The sequence below is a fragment of the Corvus hawaiiensis genome, chromosome 1 (genome assembly GCF_020740725.1).
Source record: "Corvus hawaiiensis isolate bCorHaw1 chromosome 1, bCorHaw1.pri.cur, whole genome shotgun sequence".
NCBI classification, from domain to species: Eukaryota; Metazoa; Chordata; class Aves; order Passeriformes; family Corvidae; genus Corvus; species Corvus hawaiiensis.
Window position 1 is genome coordinate 9694354 of NC_063213.1, and position 22423 is coordinate 9716776.

Genomic DNA, 22423 nt, shown 5'->3' on the forward strand with positions numbered 1-22423 from the left:
CACGGGATTTTGTCCAGATGATTCTGGAATATCTCCAGTCAGGGAGACTCCACAGTGTCTCTGCACAATCTGTTTCAGTGCACGGTCACCTGCACAGTAAAGAAGTTCTTCCTCACGTTCAGGTGGAACTTCTGTGCAGCAGTTTCTGCACGGTGTCTCTTGTCCTATTGCTCAGGATCACCAAGCAGAACCTGGTCCATCCTCTTGGCATCCTCCCATAGATATTTATACACATTAACGAGGTCGCCTGTCACTTGTCTCTTCTTAAGGCCAAACTGGCCCTGCTCCCTCAGCTGTTCCTTGTAAAATATGCTCCTGTCACTTCATTAACTTCGTTGCCCTCCGCTGGACCCGCGACAGGAGCTCCTTGTCCCTCCTGTACTGAGGAGTCCAGAAATGAACACAGCACTCCAGATGTGCATCACCACGGCTGAGGAGAAGGGCAGGATCACCTCCCTGACCTGTTGGCACCCCAGGATCCCCCTGTCCTTGTCCGCTGTCGCCGGACGGCGACCTTCTCGCGGCCCTGCCGCCACCCGCGCCGCGCCGGCGCATCCATCGCTCGGCGAGCGGCTGCTGCCCCTGGTTGCCGGGGCGGGCCCGCACGCAGCGCCCGATCCCGGCCCGCGGCGGCGGACGCGGCTTCCCGGCCCCATGGAGGGAGACAAGGTGAGGGGCAGCGGCCGGGCGAGCGGGGCAGGGGCGGGGGGACAGCGCCGGTGTCTCCTCTGCTGCCCCGAGAACCCCCGCGGCTCTGCTGGGGCCGGTCGGGTCGCCTTGTTTTGTCGGCACAGCAGCGAATCCCCCCCACCGCAACAGCCGTAGCAAGGCAATCCTTGCCCCTCTCGCAGAGGGATGAGGTTGTACCAGCCGCACATCCTCCTGCTGAAGGGAATAGGTGGTTAAGGAAATACCCGTTGCTTCACATTCTAGATAAAAGTGTGTTTAGTAATTGATGCTCCCGTAACCGCTAATTGTCGGGCTTTAGTTCTTCAGGAACACACGTAACTTTTGCATTAAGGTGTTAAATTATTGAGCGTTTGTAGAGCTCCAGGATAAAGGAAGCAAAACCACATGCGCATGCTAACATCAATTACTGTGTGATATTTTCACTTGAAAAAGTAGAAGTGCCAAATCAGTGCGCTAGTGAGTTGTGATGGGAAAGTTAAACTTTGATCTAAAAGTTTTCAGGTGTGACGCTGTGAGTGCCAAAGAGCCGGAGGCAGTGGCAGGAACAGCCACACTGAGGAACCCCCCTTTTGCTGCCTCTGTTCTATCAGTCGTGCTCCTACCTATTTGTGGGCTCTCAAATTGGCAACTCATATTGGAAATAAGAAAGATAAATGTTTACATGTAAAAAATAAAGTACTTTGCTCTGGCTTAAAAATTAAGGACAGAATTTTGTCTTACTGTTCTTTTTTTTCTTTTTCTTTAGAATTGTATTTAACTGAATTCTTATGTTACTTAAAAACAGTATGTTCTGGAAACCTCTTATCGTTCTAGTTGTGAGGGAAGAAGCCCGTGCTGATCTCTTTCAAAGTTTATCTACAGGAACAAGATTTGTTCCACTGACTGCTTTTTCTTTAGATTAAAGGACAGATTCTTAAATGGTAAAGTTTTTCATAGCACTTTTTGGGTTCAGTAACTCTGTGTCATTTCATGTGAGCTGAATGCTCTCAGGTGGATGAATTAAGTTAAACTCCAGTGTCATTTAAGTAACTAATCTTAATCTGGATTTAAATGAGTATATAAGTAGTCTAAATTAGCAGACAGGTGAGAAAGTTCTATAAATCCTTTCAAAGTTTGTTTTAAACACTTTTATGTGAACATTTAGCTGCAGAGGGACAGTGGTCTCAATGTTATTAAGACCTTTATAAAATATCTCCTGTTTGTTTATTATACTCCTGAAAAAGCAGAGATTTAAGTGGAAAATCATCATACACAAAATAACAGGTTCTGGTTGTGGTGGGGAGGTAAAAACTGCAGACTGCAGAAAACTGGCAGATTCATATTATGGGGTGCCAGAGAATCACATATGAATGTTTACTGCATGCTTTTTGCCTCAGCTTTGAAATAAACCTGAAGCTGCCTTATCTGGTGTTCTGTTGGTTATGCTGATTTTATGCTCTTAGCATCATTAGCATTCTTTCTTTGTTTGCTGTTGCATACATAAATATTGTCTAAAACCAAAACGTGATCATATATTAGGGATTTTAAATAGGTTATTGTTTGAGACTATAATACAGCATTCTGCTCTCTTCCCATCCATATCCTTTCTTCCAGGTTACATTCACACAAGTTCTGTTGAATTTCTTAGGCTTTGTTAAAGCTTGACTTAAGAAAATTATCAGCTTAGTTTTTACTTTCTCATCTTTCTGCAGTAGCAAATATATGCATTCTTTGGTTTTTTGCGTTTTTAAAGTATCAGAAGAAAATAAAACTTAAAGGGCACTTTCTTTTTGTTACAAATGCTGCCTTCTTGGGACTTCTCCTTGACTTTAGATGAAATTTACCAGTCCACTATAATCTTCTAAAAAATTGAAGTTTGAAAACACAAGACTTTTTTCATGTAGAGTAATTTAAAATATATATATACTGTTAAAATACTGCTTCCATATAAATAATTAACAAAAAAAAAAAAAAGGGCACCATATGTTTATTTTCTTCCACCAGTGCAACTCATCATTACAATATTTACCAGTGATTATTTTGTTAATCTTCAGTAGCTTTTGCCAAGTCTAAATAAGGGTAGCCTGATCACATCACTTTGGATATAGTCGTCATCCTCCAATGAACTAGTTAAAATACTTAATGGATTAAAATTCCTCCTTTCCCTTAATGATCTCAAACAATAGGATTTTTTTTATTTAGTCTTTTTAACAGCAATCAAGCAGCCAAGTGCAGGAGCTCTGCAAATGAAAATAGAAGAAATATAACCGATTTTACTAGGGAGCACTTTAGTGAAACAATCATCATGTGTACTTTGATTAGTTTCATTATCTTTTTGCTTTTTACCTTCAGTGTTACATACAAATATTTAACGTGCAGTCAACTTACACATGTATTCTGAGCTTCAGGCTTCTTCCAGGTCCAGTCAGATGAAGTTTACTGTAAATAGATGTTAGAGCTAAATCAAATTGCTGTTTGCATTATTCTTTCAGAGATACTTGCCATGTGTACCTTGATCCTTACCTTAGAAATATGACTGATTGTTAAATGATTTACTTCTCTCTGCAAATTGGTTACTCAGTCTCTTCTGCATTTTGTGTTCTAGAGAAGAACCAAAGAAGATACTTGGAAAGCAGAGGAACTTAGGAAACATCTTAAGGTGGTTTTATTTTATTTCTGCTAGTCTTGATGTTAAGTTACCTTACAGCACTAGAATTTATTGGTGGTTTAAACATAAAGAATTGACTGTTTGTTCTACAAGCCACTCTGCTTTGTGGGATCTGTAGTAGCTCTTTAACACTTTCTGGTGCACCAGACACTTCAAATCTGCGTCATTGAATACAAATGGTACGGAGCTTTAATGTGTAGCTGCTGAGTTCCTTGTCGCAACTGACTGTTCTGGAATCTCACCAGTCCAAGGTTATCCAGAGGCTGGTCCACTCAGCTGTTTCCAGCTGCATGAGTCATATAAGATTACTCTAGTAATTTCTAAATTCGGTAAATGGAAATAATACATTGCTACAGTAATCACACAGCAGTGAATGGGGTCTGATTTTCTGGCCACCCAAATACAAGTGACAGCTATGCTTTATGTATACTTATTCACTTTCCTACAATGTATATTACCTATTTTATTTATTTTCATCATCTATCATGTTTGTCATGTGTTTTTAAACTGGTTAATTACATTATCCCCTGGTCAAATAGGCATTCAGGCTCCAGTCAGTTATATAACTGATATTCATATTAGGTTTGTGTTGTATTTTTTAAAACCTGTTTTATATTGTGTATCTTATTATTCCATTTATTAATTCTTTTTACAATAAGCACAGACATAATGTTACTATTTACAAATTAAGCCTATCAGCATTTTAATAGGGTTTGGGAAATTAAATACACATTTAGTAATCCAGCAATATTTTTTTTCACATGAATATACTCTTATCAAAATAGATTGCTGAATTACAATGATAGATTTTTTTATTTTGTTTCAGGCATCACTAGCAGATAGTCAAAATGAAGACCAAAAACACAGAGAAAAGAAACTGCAGAGAGATAGGACTGTTCATGATATAGACCCTAACAGACATGAACACAAAGACAGAGAGAAGAGCAAGGAAAGAACAAGAGAGAGAGAGAGGTTTAAATCCAGTGAAAGGGACAGGGATAAAAGGAGAGAGAGAGAAAGGGAAAAAGAATACCAAAGAGGAGACCGAGAGGGACACAAAGATAAGGTTCAAGAGTCACATTTGCAGGAGGAGAGACACAGTGTACTAAAACATAAAGACAAGGAGAGTGGTAGAGAACGAGACAAAAAATACAAGACATATGAGATAAAGCAAATAGATCCACAAAATAATCTGAAATCATTTGAAGAAAGAGATACAGAACATCACAGAAGAAGAGAAATCAGGCATCGCTTGGGTAAGTAACTTTGGGTTATTGCTGTACTTGGAAATATTTGATATTTAGATAGGAATACTCTGAAAGCACACCCATCTGTGCAGAGAGGATAAAACAGGCAGGTGTGAGTACCTGCTGGCATGTGTGTCGTTATGGAATGTTGTGGTAACCTACTTTTATTTTGATGCTTTAAAAAAAATTGTTGCTTGTTTCCCTTCCTCTGAAGAGAGGATGGATGCCACTGGTTTTGTTGATCAGTGCCTAGACATTCTCTACTGAGTGGTCCATTCACTTGCAGGGTGATAACTGAATTCAGTAGCATGTGTCATTACTCTTACCATTACACAAACAAGACTGGATGGATTCGTTAGGAGAGAAGAAGGAGTAACCAGCTTTGGAGAGAGAATTTCAAGAGAATTCCTTTTTAGAAAGCTCTTATGTTAGAGAAAATATGCTGCTAAAATACTGTTTTCTAGATGCTAGAATTAATTATACAGAGTTTGAGTACTATAAAATTTGTTCCCTAATTTATACATCTGTTTTCTAGAGGAGGAGAAAGCAAGAACTGAAGAGCGAGAAAGAAGACATAAAGCACAGAAGGTAAAGGAAAGGAAATTAGTGAAGTGTTTCCATAACTGAGTAAGATAGAACTGTAGAATAATGAAGAAACTGGATCAGACTGCAACTCCCAAGAAATCCAAGAGATGCATAGGTAGTAAGGTGCTGACAAGTGTTCAAAACACAAAAAAAACGTATCTCAGCTACGTATCTCAGGACATATTTAATTCTTTTTTTTTTTTAAGTAAACATGAAATAAAATTTTCATAGCAAACAGTGCTTCATTTTTGTACAGCTACATCAAATGTTTCCATCTGCTATTTATGCCTTTATTACAAGGGTAGTTCATAGTGTACATCCTGCTTTAGACCACCTACTAAACAAGAATTAAATTTTTGTGTGAAGAACATCTAATCCAAAGAATTTTCTGTAGCAAAGTGTGCAGTATCACAGAAGAAATACCAGAATCTCAAGTGCAGTTATAATTTGAAACTTGTTATCATAGGAAATAAAGAAAAAATGGCTGGAAGATCCATGTGACAGAAAGATTAAGTGCTTACAATTCAATCATTTTAAAGGTAAAAAATTGATCGATTTGTGAAGCTAAAACAGTCTTGGAGAACTTTTTAACCCTTTAATATTATTTTCCTCTTTGCAGGATAGTGATGTAAGAAAGAAAGCTGCGAAAGTTTTAGCCTACAAAGTTGAAGAAGGTGAACGTGTACACAAGTTACAGAAACATCAAGAGTTGGATAAAGAGAGAGAAAGAAGACACAGAGAAAAAAAAGAACTTTCTGTTGGGACAGAAAAAGAGAGGCTTTCTAAAGAGAAAAGTCATAAACATTATGGAAAAGAAGAGGAAGAAAAACATAAATCAAGGAGGTCTAAAGAAAAATCTTCCCATGGAGACAGAGAAGGGCCAGCAGCAGAAGCTAATAAGATTCTAAAAAGTAGCGAAAATGAAAGAAAGAAGCATGATCTAAGGGTAAGTTTTGTTAAAACATTACCTTATCACTTACTTCAATCATTGATACATTGTTGCTAGGTGTAGAGGGATTCCTTGTGGAACAGGGGCATATGATCCCCCAGGAGACTCTGGGCAACCCCGGGCTGCTGCGGAAGAAGCCCTGAAGGGGCCTCAGGCTGCAGACAGGCTTGCCAAGACACCTGACAGCCGGCAGCCTTGAACAGCCTTGGGCAAAGTTACACACTGGTCGGCTCCCCCGCCGCTTAGAGGCTGTCCCGTGGGAATAGGGCGTGAATCTTTGTAAAGTAGGTATAACTTGGTGTAAGTGAACAATAAAGGGAGCACGATGCTCAAATCCTATCGGTGTTCGTGTCGTGGCTCTGGCCGGTCTCCCCAGCACTCGGAACCCCCCCGCTAAAGCTAGGAATGATAAAAATACTAGAATTTAGAGGCAACATTTTCTGAAATTTGAGGCTGAAGTGGTGGAAGAAAACACTACATCTGCATTTAAGTATGCTAATTCAGAATTGATTCCTTCCGTAAAACTTAAACAAAAAAATTGCCTAAATGTTAGAAATCTCTTTTATTCATAAAATTCTTTCTTGCTATGACTTCTGAAATTTTTACAAACACTTTGTCATAAGGCTTGAGGTCCATTAAATTTTATTGGCTGCCTTTATAGGAAAAAGTACGATTTTAATAGAAGCTACTTTTATGTTGTCTATGAAGGGAGCACAGCTGTCCAGCTCATAAGTAGGTATGTGAATATAGACCCTTTATATTTGTGGGGTTTGCCTCTACTTCTGAACCCACAAAATATCTCTTATGTTTCTAATATGGAGCATGATGTTATATTCTAGAGACTTAATCAAAACTTTGTCATTTTTTACTGATTTTTCTAAGTGTTCATTCCACAAGAATGGGAGAGGGAATATCTAGTAATATGTAGCTCTGAAATCCAATGTTGTATGGAACACACAACAGTTGAGATGGTCTAGGGTAGTTTCTTCTGCTGCCTAAAGAGTGAAGATGTACAATATAAATAAAATTTCAGAACTATATTTTCTAGTGAAAATACCAGTCATCTTCAGTGTAGGGGCCCTCCATGAGTGATTCCTGTAACTGACTTTCTGCAGCAGACAAGAGGAGTCTATCAGGGCTTGCTCAAGGTTTGACTTCCTTGGAAATTTACTCAGGTAGAGAACACACACTCTGATGCTTCTGTCCCTGTTTTCTGAAGTTCATGGATAGAGACAAATACCTTTATCTTAACCTATTGAATACATTTCCAAACTTAGGCAAATGATCATAACACAGAATTTAAGAGTCAAGTCCCTCTATTGGGAATTAAAAATGCCTGAGACTGTTGTCTGTCCCTGGGTCCAGTTTGTGTGAGTTGTTGCAGTACATACTGTTAAAATCTCTTTCTTTGGAACAGGCTGGCCACAGCCTTCCAAGGTCAGACCATAGCCCCTGCCAGTTTTTCAGAACATCTTACAAGCAATGACTGAAATAAAAAATAGTCTGTAATTGAACAACTCATTAATAATCTTTCTTACTGTTTGATAACAGTACTGCTAATACAGGTTCATTCACATATTTCCTCCCTGCATTTCTGACTCATGAATATTGTGACTTCTTTTACAGAACAGTGAATACAAAAAGAAGGAGAGAATTCAAGAAGAAATGAGCCATCAGCTTGTAAGGTAAATTCAGAGATTTAAAATAATTATGTACTAGATGGTGTCTACTAAGATTCAGTCACCACCAAACCAATAAGCATAAATTCTTAATCTCACATATCTGGGGTTAATATAATTTTTTTTCATAGGCCCAATACAATAGCAATTAAAAAAAAAAAGTCCGTGTGTTGCCTCTAAAGTGATTCAGATAAAAATGTATATATTTGTATTCCACTAATTATTTTTCTACACCTAATAGCAAGAGGTATTTTGCAGTCCTTGTAAAGTTACATATATATTAATCTGGGCACTTAGTTTGGGAGACAGAAATGCTGTATTTTGCTACCTGGAAATTCACTATGCAGTCATGTGGACACATGTAAGTTGCATGATGAACTACACAGGACTCTCTTATGCTGTGTCAGCAGTGCTGAATATGCAGGCAATGTTTAGAAGCTGTTGCTGCTGAGGTTGTGGCTGAGTCACTGTTTGTGCATAGCTGGGGAAGAGAGTTCAGCCATTCCTGAATGGCAGGGAAGGCAGTATGGTTCAGTGGGATGTTCTGAAACCCTGGTTCAGCTTCAAGCACTGTTAATGTTGAATCATTCTTGATTTGTTACAGCAGGATCCAGCCAAATTTTAATTTTTATTGTTGCCTTGTCATATGTTTATCAGTCCCAATGGCAGTATATACAAATACTCAATTAAGAAGTAAAAATATTTTCTTCTTGAGGTCTGATACTTTCTATTTATAAAATAATCAAATAGATTATTAAGGAGCACAGCTTGTTGTTCATTTGCTCCTGCTTTCTGACTCTGATTGTATTGTCCTCATGAATAAGACCTCTGAATGAAAAAACAGGTTAGAAATCAGTCTTTGATTTATAGCTTTTGAGCATATTGCACCAACCTGATCTTGATCTCTGGTTTGCTGTGGATATTAATACAAGTAATAAATGTGTGGGTTTAATAATTTTTTTTCCTCACTACTATTTCTTGACTTTTGATGCAATTAGAGGTGTTAAATTTGGACAAAGTTTCTGAATTTTTTGCTGGTTAATCACTTGGTTGTTTCGTTACCCTTTCGTATCATAGAGATCTATAAAAATACTTGTAGAAATATTTCAGTTTAATTGGAAATTTCCAACTGTTTTTTCCTTTTCAGGAAAAAAGGTTGGTTTTTTTTTTCTAAAACAAACAAAGTCCCCAGAAAACAAAACTGAAGCGGAACTGCTTTTTTACAAGTTAACCAATAAAACCGTTCTCTTTTTGTATAGGACTGTAAAAGATAAAGGAAAACTCGTTGAAAAAGAGGAGACAGACACAAGACAAGAGGTAAAACTAAGGAAGAGAAAATTATTTTAAAATTTTGAAATTATTTAAGTTATTTTTCTGTTTTTAAATGGACAGGTGCAGATAGAGCCAAATTTTCAGCCTGATGCTGAAGTTGTGTAGACTTGGGTTTATTTGCAACAGTCTGTGCAGATACGGCCAAACTCTACCATAAAAATTTTCAAAAGTTTTGTGATATTTTCAACTGTTTGATTCAGCTCATCTTTAAGTGTGAATTGTCTGTGGTGAGGACCTAAATTTCGTTTGTAGTTTGTGGAGAGAAATAGGCAATTCAGTCCTTTTATATTTGGTTTCTGTTTCCATTATCTTCTCTGTCTTCATTGGCAGTAGGAGGCAACCTAGGAGGGTGAAATCCCTGCTTAAGACCTCACTCAACAGGGAGAATTAAATCAAATTCCGGGGTTTTGCATTTTATGCTGTTGATTTTTTTGGTGTATTTGTTGCTCCAAATGCCTTCCAGGTATTCCAGCATGACTTCGTAATCCTGCTTTGCATTGACAATATATATATTTTCTCTATAAATTCTTTAAAGTAGGAACCCACACAACTACTGACAGGTGGAGGTTTTTAGTGTGTAAAAACTGCATGTGTAACAGATGCAAGGTTGTAAACATTTGTGTTATTAATAAAGCTGACAGCTCTGTAGGCATTTTCTGAGGTGATCATAGTAAGGTAATAGAGATGCCGAAGTAGCCTGATAGCTAATAATGACTCATCGTTGTGAATGTATTACTAAAGGTGTCTGACTAATTGTAATAAGGATTTTTTAAAAAATTCTGTGAATTATACTACATGAATTAGTCACTGCTGAGTACCTGCGACCTTGCAGGCAGAACAAGTTAGAGAAATTTCTCACAACCTAAGTTATACTGGGGGACTCAATCTGTTAATAAAATAGTACAAATGTTGAAACCAGGAAAGCAGAGACGTGGATACAACAGGATAATAAGATAATTTTTATATGTAAATAATTTTGCTAACATTGAATCCTCTTTTTACATGGAATAAGACTTATCCCAGCAATAACTTCAAATAAATTTCCTTTCTCTAAATTTTTAATTTGATTAAAATAATGCCATTTATTTATGACAACTTCCCTGGTTTCAACCTTCGCAATATTTTATTAGCAGATTGAGTCCCCCAGTGTAACGTAGGTTAGGGATAATTTTGTCTAGTCCTCAAAAGGGTAGAGCAGTCTTATTTTGTTGTTACACCATCACTGAAGTGATAGGCAACACAACTGTTTTTATGTCTTTTCCAGTAAAAATACTGGTAGAAAAATAGTTGGTCTTCCCAAGATAAGGTTGAGTTCTGGTTTTCTTCCTGTACTATTGGTTTCAGTAATTATCACTTGATAATACACTTTTATTTACCTGTATAAACTATATGCTGTATATTTGCTTGAAAATGTAGAAATAGCTGAGAACAACAAATCTATTTTATTCTAAGATTTGGCAGGTAAGAGATTTTTTTGGTAAAATTATTTAACAGCTTCATTTATTTTTCTCATTTAGGAAACGAAAGATGCACACATATCTAATCCAGACACAGGACTTGATGATTTTTCACCAGATTATGAAGATGACTTTGAAGTAAGTGAAAGTATACAGTTGTCTGTCTGAAGTAATTCTTAAGCATCAAAATAAGAATAACTTTGTTCACAGAAATAAACAGGATGTTACATGGTTTTTATTTATTTTTTTGGTGACTGTGACCTTAACTTGTCTAACAGTAGACAGTGAGTAATTAAAATGTTATGTAGAAACTCTCTGCTACGTATTTAGTTAGTTTTCATCAGAGGTTGGGAACCAACTTTTGGTTTTGAGTTGAAGTGTTCACAAAAGTCTTTCTCTACCTTTCTGGATTTCAATTACTTAAATGACTTTCTGTGAAAAATGATTAAATAATCAGAGCTAATAATTTCAGATAAAAAAACTTTTAAAAGCCTGTTTGTTTATCATTGCAAAAATATCATAGGAAGAAGGTATAGACACACAGGATTCACTTCACTAATTAGTTTAATTGAACTCCCTGTTTTATAGCTCTCTTTTGTCTACTTTAAAGTTATTAGGATACAAGAGTGTATTGGATGTGCTTTCATTGTGAGCTGAACTAGAATCATCTTTGTTCAGTGAGGGTAGAATTCATCTCCACTCATGTCAGGAGTGATGATTTCCACTGTTGACCTGGTCATTGTAGTGGCCCTTTGCCACTCAGTGAAGAGAAATAAGCACATTTAAGACTTGTTCATATCATGTGTGTTAGGTGATTATTTTAGCATGACATGGATTGTCTTAGTTTAGTGAATTTATTAAAGTTTGACCCTTAGGCATGGACAGGGAGTGTGGTAGTTCAGTAAATGTGAGCCTGCCATTAAAGGACAGCTTGAATTAAAACTGCCAAATAAGCAACTTTATACATCCCTGAAGCATTTATGCCACTGAACACTGTTATTTTATCTTTTTAAAGAACACATAATTCACCGAAACATATAGTATCTACTTTAGGACATTAAATTAAAAAACTATTTTGGGCACTGTAGAACAACACTGAGATTATCTTCTCTTGATTAAAATTACTGCACAATCAAGAGATGCCATTTTCTCTCCATCAGTTATTTTAGAATGCTTTTTATTCAGAGGATTTATAGCCATCTGTATGAGGTTTTTATTTTGGCACTGTTTTATAATTTCTGTAAAAGTTCTTGAAAAAGGTATCTATAGTCCCTGTTTACTAAGTATTGAAAGTTCGTTACTTTCAAAGGACTATGAAGATGATTTTGAAGATGATGAAGACAAAAGCAGTGAAGAAAGAGATGCAGGAGAAAAGCAGAGAGAGATTCCATTTTCCAGAACATCAGAAATTGAAGAAATTCAAAGAGCAATTACTGCAGAAAATGATAGAATTTTTACTCCATTGCCGAAGAAACTGGAAAATGGAAGAAAGGAACTAGTCATGGGTATGTGATTAGATACCAGTGGTTTTTTATTAAATGTGTGAATAACACATACAACTTACAAGTCAGCAGTCCACCTTTTCTAGAAGTCTGCCTAAAGGCCAAAATCTGGTCCTCTGGATGAGTCATGTAGGTTTGTGGGTAAGCACTGTAACGTCCACATTACTAAATGATTCATAGACATTACTAATCATTTAAAATGTGAAATACAAAAATGAACAGACTGACATTTAATACATCTTATTTTGGGTAAGAGGAGCATATGAGAGTCTGGATTTTGAAAACTTCAGGAGTGCTGGAACAGTTTGGGACTTCTGCTGGCATTAAATTCACCTTTTTCTTTTAAGCAAATTTGAAGCAACTGTTCTGGGAGGGAAGGCAAGAGAAATATCAATACTACTCAAATATATAGCACTTAGTCACTTTTAAATGCAGGCTCTTTCTGAAATGTTGTCTGGCATTCAGTTGATCTGATACCTGTGAGTGCCAGAGCTACTTATGTAACTGCAGTTGTGGTTCTTCTTTGCAGCCTGCACTGAAGTGAGCAGCCATCTAGAATCGTTGTGCAAAACAATATTTAATATATTTTTAGTCTGGTTTATATAAAGTTAGTACAGTCATGGAAGAATAGCATGGAATTTCAGTAAGTCTTTACAGCATCTCTTAAAGATCTTTTCTAGCGTAGAAGAGTCTCTGATTCAGTTAATAGATTTTCACTTAATGGTCATTGCAGTCAGAACCAGTATACTGTAATGTAAATTTCTTTTTGCAGAAGTTTATGCAATTATTATTTTTCTAGTGAACAATACAGAATCAATAAAGATTTTTAAATTTCAAAATTGTAGCACTTGTTGCTTTATTCTTAATTACACAGTGTGTTCTTTTTTTGATGAACTTTTGATCTCGTGTGCCTAAAATGGTGGTTGATCAGTCTGGTAATTATTTTTATAAGTTTAAAAGCATTTTACAAGTATTGTCTAAAAAGGCAGTCATCCTTTGAGGAAGTGGAGCACCATTAGTCCTGACTGGAAGTTGGTTCTTAAGGTCAATTAGCTACAGCCTAGCCAGAAAAGGGGTAAGATAGACGTGACATCAGTTGTTGTAATTGGTCTCTTAACTGTGGCTTTTTAAGGAACAGTTTTCAATGCTTTCCTTCTTCATCCAAGGACATTAGTTAAGCCTGTGTTGATGAGGTTCTCCACTACCTGTAGAGATGAGTTCTTACTCAGAGGTGTAGTGTGCGCATGGTGAAGTCTGTGTGACTTTAATACAATTTTTAGAATTGATCATAGAGCGTTTTATTATACACAGGGGGACAAGTGACCTGCTGATGGCAAGAGAAAGAAAGAGGCACTTAGTGCATCATAGTCTTCTAGAGTAAAAATTACAATCATCAGTCATTTTGAGTTGATTGATTGATAAAGAACCATTATAAGGGCCATATGCTGGCCCGTTACTGAAGTTAAACTCATTGTAATTAAAATGGTGATAGGGTGTTTTGTGTAACATGTGAGCCAGTAACTTTTAGTAGCTGTGTTGTAACAAATCTGCTTTTTTGACTTACTGCTTAACATTTTCATGTGCTTTTAAGTGTGAACTGTAACTCTATGTTTTACAATATCACAGAAAGGCAAGATTCTTCTGTCAGAAGCTCTTTTTGTGGAATATTCATGGATTTCCAAATGGCAAGCCAAAGACAAAGCAGCCGAAGTATGGCCAGTAAGCAGAAGTAAGTGTATTTTAAATAATCCACACAAAATGGCAGTTCACTATGTGAGATGTAGTTTTCATTATATTTGAAATATGTGAAGTTTAGAAACTTGAGCCTTATGGAATCAAATGTTTTGGTAACTAGCAGTAATTAATTCTTAAGTAAATATAATTTACAGGTATTGCTACATGTCATTTTATAAGAGAAATGTATCTATATATCAGTTTATGTGCATTATTTTATTACAGAATGAGTTGCCAGGATTGTAATTTCTTTGTATAATGCTTCAGTCACTTAATTAGATATTGAGTTAAAGTACTAAAGAGCAAGCCTTTTAGTTACCATCAGGTCTCTGCAGGACTTTTTTGAAATAATCAAGAATACGTGGTGCATGTAGTTGCCAAAATAGCACGTTCCCTTTCAGAGATAACACCAATTACTGTAAAAATATGTTACTACTGATCTAAAATTGATCTAGATTTGAGATACCTAAAACATCTCGGTATTTTAAAGAAATAAATTGATGCCTGCTTTTTGTGGAACCTCCAGATTTGTCTGAAGCACTGTATGTATCTCCAGTTCTTTGTTACAATGCTGGATGCATAAAGCAAGATTATTAAATGTTGTTGTTAATAGTAGATTCCACTGTTTCATGGCTGCACATCAGTGGCTAATCTTTACATAAGGGAGATTTTATTGTCTAAGGTATTTAACTCACATTGCCAAAAATTTTATGCTCAAATTTTTACACAAGTTCATTGTCTAGGTTTCCCCTCTAGACAGTGGAGACAGATTAAGAAACTCAGGAAGGCATCTCTGAAGAATTGCCTTCTGAAATATTTGTCAGCCTCTGCTGATTATGTACCATGACTGATTATGACTATGTTTATAACTCTGTGTGCTTGCTAACAACATACACAGCCTGTGAAGATAACAAATATTTTCATGGAAAGAGAAAGGGGTTGTGGAATTTAATGCTGTGATAATGCATTACTACCAGTAAATAGACTGAAAGCATCCCATAAATGAGTTGTGGGACTTGGGAGTTGTAAATTATAAATATAAACTTATTAGTTTATTTTAAGGATCTGTCTGCATGCACCATTAAGGTTTGTAGCTAGTAAGCAACTTTCATATGTTTGAGTTAGATCTCAGCAATCTATGCCGGTGTTTGTGAAGAGGTGATATATTAGGAAGCACAAGTTAAAATAAAATGTGGGTAAGAATATGCAATAGATCTCATCAAGTAGCAAAAAGGAGATGCAGAAATTGTCCTTATGCATAAAGAAAAATTCACCTTAAAATACTGATGAAATTTGAGCTCTTGTTGCTCTAGTCTTTTCCTTTTTCAAATACCATCTTTCTGAGAAGAAGCCATAACTAGGGTAGGCATCTGCAAGACTGTTTATTGTGGAATTGCTACAGATCCATAATTGTATCTGGTTTGTATTTATATATCACTTTTAAGTACATTAAAAAAGCTGGCAAGCGCAAGAGAGAGAAAGGGAGACTGCAAAAATTGTCTCATTGTCAAAGACTGCACTAGAGCAAGAGCCTGGAATTGACTTGTAAGCAGACATCTCTATGTAATTCAAGCAGTTCACTCTTAAAATGAAATATCTTAACAGCTTTATGGCATTAAAGCAGATAGATAGTTGTGTGAATTGTGACAAAAACTGTCAGTCTTTTCATTATCCACACATCCATACAAGTGGAATGATAAGAATCTCTTTGTAGCTGATGGTAATATGTAATATCACGGTTTCTTAGTTGACGAAGTAAGATGCAGTATATGCAGGTAGACTAGTTTTCCAATTAAGAATCAAAATATAGATTTATTTGTGAGCAAAAATGAAAAAAATTAAGGTAGGCAGAAAATAAAAGAATTGAGGGAAGATGGATAAGACAGTTGAGTCACGTTTTATCATTCCAACAGGGGAATTTAGAAAGATTTGGCATTTCATAGGACAAAGAGACTCAACTATCTCAAATCCTGTACAATACGCTAATCTTACTCCAGACAAAAAATCCAAGTGGAAAAATGCACATCTTCCTCTATCTAGAGTACTAATTTCCATACAGTTTAGACCAAGTCCAATTGTCCAGTAAATGATGATTTTTTTTTGAGGCCTCGTGTTAGGCCAAGAGGTCAGCATCCGTGTCCACAGGTTATGAATCTGCAGTAAATTAATTAAATGTATATATTTAAAATATAGTTTAGGATTGCTACTAATGTTGTTTGTTTCCTTAGTGATGTAAAGAGGTACAAGTTCAGTCTATTGCATATGTCTAACAAAGCTAGGACATTACAGAAGGTCTTTATAAAGCATGTACACATAGGAGTGATGTGAGTTAATAAAATGAATTTAGGAGAATTATCCACTGTCCTAACTACAGAAGAAAAAGACATTCATCTGTCACCTCACAGAACAGCTTTGGAATACTTAGGCAAGATGATCTGCTGAGATTTTGATAGTTTGGCTTTTGTAAAAAACCATGTTAAGTTTGCCATTTGCAATTAGTGTTGCATTTTCAAATATGATCATTATCTCAGCATAACATTAAATGAGACCTCATAACAGTATTGTATGTACTTCTATTGATATATTTTTATCTGCTAATTAATGTTGGCACAACATCAATTCACATATTTTAAAGGATTGTTAGATCTCTGGTACTATACAACATCAGGTTGTCATTCCTTAGGAATACCAAATGCTTGGTCTTAACCATTTTTGTGTTTCTCTCTTGTAATTCATCCTAAAGAAAACGGAGTTCAGAACTTCTGCCACTAATTGACCTGGATTTCTCAGTTAGTTTTTCATTACTGGATTTGCCCCCTGTCAATGAGTACGACATGTATATCAGGAATTTTGGTAAAATGAACACTAAGCAGGTGCGTAACAAATACACAGTAACATTTAAATTCTCAAAGTGCTGATCCTCCTTCTGGAAAATAATCTTCCTTAAAAAATAAAGTTGCTAAAGCTACCAGAACATAAAGTAATAAATTAATAATATTCATCTCTAAACCTCAATTACTATAAAGCAATGATCTCGAAACTTTTGGCCAGACAGGCCATTTCCTTTCTGTATTAGGAGTCTCATTATCCTTCCCCATTTTCAAAAGGCTTTCTGTCTGTCTGTGGCCCACTGTCCTCAGCTATGCTGGGTTTGGTGTTTACACATCATGGAAGACATTCTGTATTTTTGCAATATTATTTATTTAGCACTGTGGTGTGAAATGTGTTAAAACGTACATGCACAAAATAGTGACAGTGTGTCAGTTTGCTCAGGTCTGAATTTACAAACAGAAAAGTTTGAGCTTCAAATTTCAGTTTTAAAATTACTAAGTTCTATTGAGTTATGTGCTGTCATTCTTAGTTGTGTAACCCATATACTGATGATCACTTTTATCTTTCTACTTTAGGCATATGTTCAGTGTAACGAGGACAATCTTGATAGAGACATTCAGACTGAGGAAGTTGAGACGTCGGAGAAATGGACACAGCATCCAGGAGAAAGTGCTCTTGTATCTGGAGGTGAAGAAGATTTTAGTCTTATTCACTTGTGGATGAGTGCATGTCATGTAAACTTTCTCTTTGGTATCCATTACTTGTGAGAATCTATAGAGTGGCAGGCTGCATTGATAGCAAGCTGACATAGGCACTCTGAATCCTCATGTGGAGGCTATGAAAAACAAATGGCAGAAATAGTTTTTCCTTCTGGCTTGATGTTTCCGTTGGCAGCAAAAATGAGTCTCCAACAGATCTTGTTCTTCAGTGCTGTTATTTCTGCTGAAGATAAGTTGATTCCTGCCACTCTCCTCTTGCTTAAAAATTAAATTGTCCTTATACTTTTCTTAACTGATTCCCTTTTGAAGCTTCACGTTTAGTTTCTGTTTTTCACAGGTCCCATAAGCAACCAGGATACATCAGTGAATGGAGCTCCAACACCTAAAATTGATTCTCAAAGATTAACAAATTTTCTCCGGTCTGCTTGCCAGGTACACTTATATCCTTAATATCCCTTATGAGCTATGTGCATATGTATACAATGTGAGAGATCACTTACAGTTCTTGTTCTGACTAATTTAAATAAATTACTTAAATAATACTCATTATCAAAGGGAATAATCTCTCTGCAAAGGAATGGAATCAGAGCTGTGCAACTTTTATGTCTGTAAAGCTGTATTTGCAAAGTTACAAAATTAGGAAGACAGTTGATAAAGGTTTATGAAATTAATCCACATAACTTTAGAAAGCTACAAATAGCAAAGCTGAAAGATAAGATGACCCTTTTATTTCTATAAATGTAATTATGTTTGAAAGGTGATTGCTGTTTTGCTAGAGGAAGATCAAGTTGCAACACAACCCAGGAAACTAAGATCTCGACAAACCAGTCTGTCTATTAGTGATAGCTGTTTCCAGTTAAATACTAACCAGCCATTCCTCCATGGTAAGGGAACTTTATTCTATACCTTTTAGTGTACAGAGTGAACTCTTCTTTGTTATGCAAACTACCATGTTCTTTGTCATTACTGTGCAAATAGCACATATCAGGATATACAGATGATGTAAATGTCACTTTTCTTTTAATTGCACTAATTTTGCTGGAACTCTGTGCAGATTGATTTCACATAGGGAACGTCAGAGCGTCTTACAAGAAATGTATTCCATCTATTCCAACTAGAAAAGCCAGCAATTAACATAATGTGTGTAATTTCTTGTCCCTATTGTTGAAGGGCCATCCCAACAGGTGTAATTTTGTTTGGGCTCTTTATGCAGTAGGGCCAAAGTTACAAATAAAGGCAGATTATTGAACAGGAACACTGTAGCCTGATATATTTGAAAAGCAATTGTATCTTCTCCATATAAACAGTAGCTGTTCAGATGAAAAGTGAAAAATAGAGCATCTGTAATTATGTAAGGAAGGCCCATTATAACAGAACTCTATGTCATCTAACATGAACACATGAGATGAAACAAAAAAAGCCTGGCCTGTGCTGTTTCCTGTTTGAGACTCAGTTTAATTTTCAGTATATATACTGACATCAGATCAGATTGGCTTGCTTATGCCCAGAATAATTATTCTATTAATTTCCTGGCTCTCTTCCTTTTTGCTTTCTACTTCTAATATTTTGGATGCATTCTTTAGTCCCTCCTTTTTCATTGTACATCTTCAAAAGCAACACAGTGTTAATAGAAATATTCTTCATAATTACATCTTAGTTTCTTTGTTTGTTGCTATAGCAGCTAAATATGCTTTTCCATCTGCAGTGAGTTTGCTTTTTCACTTATTGCTTTTCTTTCTTGACGTTTTTTTTAATGGTTTAGACCGAAAAATACCCTGCTTATATGTCTCTCAAGTTCAGAGGCAGGCACTACTTTCTGTTCATGGATTACCTGAAAAGGCAGGTGTTGGTTTGCTGAGCAGAAAGAGCCTCATATGTGTTTGGAACATCTGGCAGCCCTCCAGTCCTCAGAAAGTTTTAATATGTGATTCAGAGGTATGTTTTAATAACATTGTATATTTGCCCATCAATTAAAAGACTTTATTTGAAGATTTTATTTTTACTTGGGGTCCTTTTTTTGTCCTGCAAAATACGCCATCTTATATCTTTTGAGAAACACATTGGCTGGTGAACAAAGCACTATTCTCATTCTATTTTGTGCTCCAGAACTAGATTGTAGTGATGATCATGGTGTTTCATTGGTTGTTTTGATTGTTTAATTATGACTCTATTTCATGGTTGAAGAGTAAATGCAAGTAAAACATCTGGTTCAGATGTGGTTAGGACTTCTCTCTACACATCATTCTCGTACAGTTGAGTGACCCCCCTTCAGCTTTGTGGCAGCAGATGTAGATTACACAACAATTGTTTCGAAAAGGGAAGGCCTACTGAAAGTCTTGTATCCTCCTTCCCTTTTAAAATAGATCGCCATAAACACATGTAATCTCTGCTTTCTGGGTTTACATGCTCACAAACTTATTTCAGGCTCATCAAATCATTGACCTTTATCATAATACCAACCCTGTATGTTTTTGCTGTTTAACAGGTGATATGTTGCTGCTTTAGTCCCAGTAAAGCAACATTAGTTTTTGCTGGAACAGTAGACGGTTCGTTGTTGGTGTGGGATCTTCGAGAGGACTCAAGAATGCACCCTTGTATGATGATCAGTGAAACTGAATGGGCATTTAGAGTTCCCACATTTTCCACGGGTGAGTATCTGTGCATCCTGGTTAGTCATTTTGTGCACAGTGAAATTGTCACCTAAGTGTTGATGTTTCTGTAATGTTCATGCAAGATATCCTAGAGCGGAGAATAACATATAGCAATAATTTTGTAAAGAATTTTATTATTTCAAAACAACTCCTTCTTTATGTGTTTTTCCCTTTTTGTGTATGTGTGCAGGTGCTATGATTTCACAGGTCCATGTAGTGATAGGACAAGGGGAAATGACCATAATCTGAAGGAGGGTAGGCTTAGGTTAGTTATTAGGAAGGCATTTTTTCCTGTGAGGGTGGTGAGGCTCTGGCACAGGTTGTCCAGAGAAGCTGTGGGTGCCCCATCCCTGCAAGTGTTCAAGGCCAGGCTGGATGGGGCTCTGAGAAACCTGGCATAGTAGAAGGTGTCCCTGCCCATGGCAGGGAGTAGGATCAGGATGATCTTTAAGATTCCTTCCAATTCAAACCATTCTATGATTTTCTGATTTAACTTTGGCTGTGGTACTATTATTTTTCTGAAACACGCCACTACACGTATTCACAAAATCCTCTTTTCTTCACAAGTGTTTCTAATTGTAGCAGCCATGTAAAAGTAAACAGTAATTGGTGGTAGATAGACTTTTTATTTTCTTAATAGATCACAGATGCTTGGTCTTGTGTTGTACACTGGGAGTCAAATGTATGTGTACAGTTTCATTTAGTTTCTTATGTAAGCAGGCAGGTTTAATGCTGGACACTTAGGAAGCTTTAATGCCTTCAGTCTTAGGTGAGATTAAGTTCTGTGCACAGGGCAAGTCCAGAAAACATGAGTATCTGACAAAGAACGCACACTGAAATTACACTAAACACACATTTGCCTTAAAATGCTATTAAAGGGTCAATATATATTTTCTTGTGGTGAATACTTTGTTTCAGGATTTTTCAGGATACTTTCTGCTAAGAGTAATTTTTCTTCAATTTTGTCTTCTTTTATAGTAAACAGTGATTACCCCTGTTGTTTATGGAGCTTGAAATAATCATAATTCTTTCCATGGTAACCCTAAAGTGGCAGATTTTAATGAAATGTCTGGTACAGTGGCATAAATGGTGCATCAGTCATTTGGAAAATGAGAATTGAATAGAAATACTGAAATACTGATTTATCTAGTAGTATTTTGTTAATTTAGGAAACAGTTTGCAGTATTGTATTTGAGACTTGTGCAAAGTTCATTATTTACCATTCTTTCTTTGAAATCATCATTCTCCCATAAACTGAAAAGTGATTAAGGTTTTGTTGTTGTTTTTTTGTGGAAAGTACTATGTTTAACTTTCATTATTCTTATTTACAGATGGCATTCTGAACTCAGTAAACCACACCTCTCCTATACTGGCAGTGGAACCTGTCTCAACTTCTGTCAGCAGTGACCACAGTTATGGGCTCTCAAGCCTCTCTTATCAGGAAGGTATGTAAGCTGCTCTTCTAAGAATCAATACATCTGAGTATTTCTTTAGGTATCTAGTGAAACAGATACATCATAGCCAAACTCCAGTTTATAATCCCAGTCGGCATCTTTAGTTGTTTATAGTATCAATTGCATACAACATTCATGTTTGTTTTCTGCTCTCATTTTTATGTAATGTGCATTCAGTGCAGCATCATGTCAGATGTGGGTGCGTGCTTGTTACAATGTCTGTTTTCCAGGCAATATTTCCATGATAAAAAAAGTCATCACTCAAAAACTGCCTTTGAAAGAGTCTTAGTGCTTCTCTAATATCCAAAAAAATCCCTGTCTGAGTCAGTGGAGCAACTTGCTTATATCTGAAAGCACTTGAAATGTATGGCTGTGATTTGAAACTGGTGGTTTTCCTGTGCCTTTTGCCTGGTTTTTCTTATGACCAACCTTTGCAAAGAAACTCTAATCCTCACATCCTCAAATTCTCAGACAGTGTGCTAGGGAAGACATTATCATTTCCATTGCAGATTTGTACTTTGAAATCCACAGTGGTTTGAAGAAATGTGCTGCATATTGCAGGTTTTACAAGATTTCATTTGTTTCACTTTATGTTCCCTTCCAAAGTCCATGCAGAACCCAGACGTTTAAAAAAGATGCAGACAGAGATCATCTGCTTTTCTGGTAGGACAAACTGCACATACTGGAATAGAGATATAGAAGAGACTGTTTGAGTTGGAAGGGATGTACAAGGATCATCCAGTCCAACTGCCTGATCAATTCAGGGCTGACCAAGTTAAAACAGGTTGTTAAGGGCATTGTCCAAACACCTCCTAAACACTGACAGGCTTGGAGCATTGTCCACCTCTCTAGGAAGCCTTGACCACGCTGTCAATAAAGAAAGTTTCATGCCTTTTTTCCCCTTCAGTAGAATTAGGGCACTTTGCCTTTTTATGCAGCTGAGAG

The 22423-nt window shown here is 36.5% G+C and overlaps 1 protein-coding gene and 1 long non-coding RNA gene across 2 annotated transcripts in view; one reads left to right on the forward strand and one right to left on the reverse strand.

Moving 5' to 3' along the window:
* The first annotated feature begins 597 nt into the window (after positions 1-597).
* Positions 598-22423, forward strand: part of DYNC2I1 (dynein 2 intermediate chain 1) — a 28997-nt gene continuing 7171 nt past the window's right edge. The window contains exons 1-17 of the mRNA XM_048328249.1: positions 598-669; positions 3275-3328; positions 4164-4593; positions 5120-5172; positions 5789-6115; positions 7745-7803; positions 9057-9114; positions 10647-10724; positions 11896-12091; positions 13715-13817; positions 16566-16695; positions 17230-17341; positions 17711-17805; positions 18131-18257; positions 19136-19308; positions 19859-20021; positions 21356-21469. Coding sequence (XP_048184206.1) covers positions 655-669; positions 3275-3328; positions 4164-4593; positions 5120-5172; positions 5789-6115; positions 7745-7803; positions 9057-9114; positions 10647-10724; positions 11896-12091; positions 13715-13817; positions 16566-16695; positions 17230-17341; positions 17711-17805; positions 18131-18257; positions 19136-19308; positions 19859-20021; positions 21356-21469 — 2287 coding nt within the window. The 5' untranslated portion in view covers positions 598-654. The remainder of the gene's footprint in view (positions 670-3274; positions 3329-4163; positions 4594-5119; positions 5173-5788; positions 6116-7744; positions 7804-9056; positions 9115-10646; positions 10725-11895; positions 12092-13714; positions 13818-16565; positions 16696-17229; positions 17342-17710; positions 17806-18130; positions 18258-19135; positions 19309-19858; positions 20022-21355; positions 21470-22423) is intronic.
* On the reverse strand, positions 2605-6410 carry LOC125338014. Its single transcript, XR_007208171.1, has 3 exons — positions 6150-6410; positions 3058-3108; positions 2605-2909 (listed from the first exon to the last, which is right to left on the reverse strand). It is a non-coding gene; the product is annotated as an uncharacterized LOC125338014 (long non-coding RNA).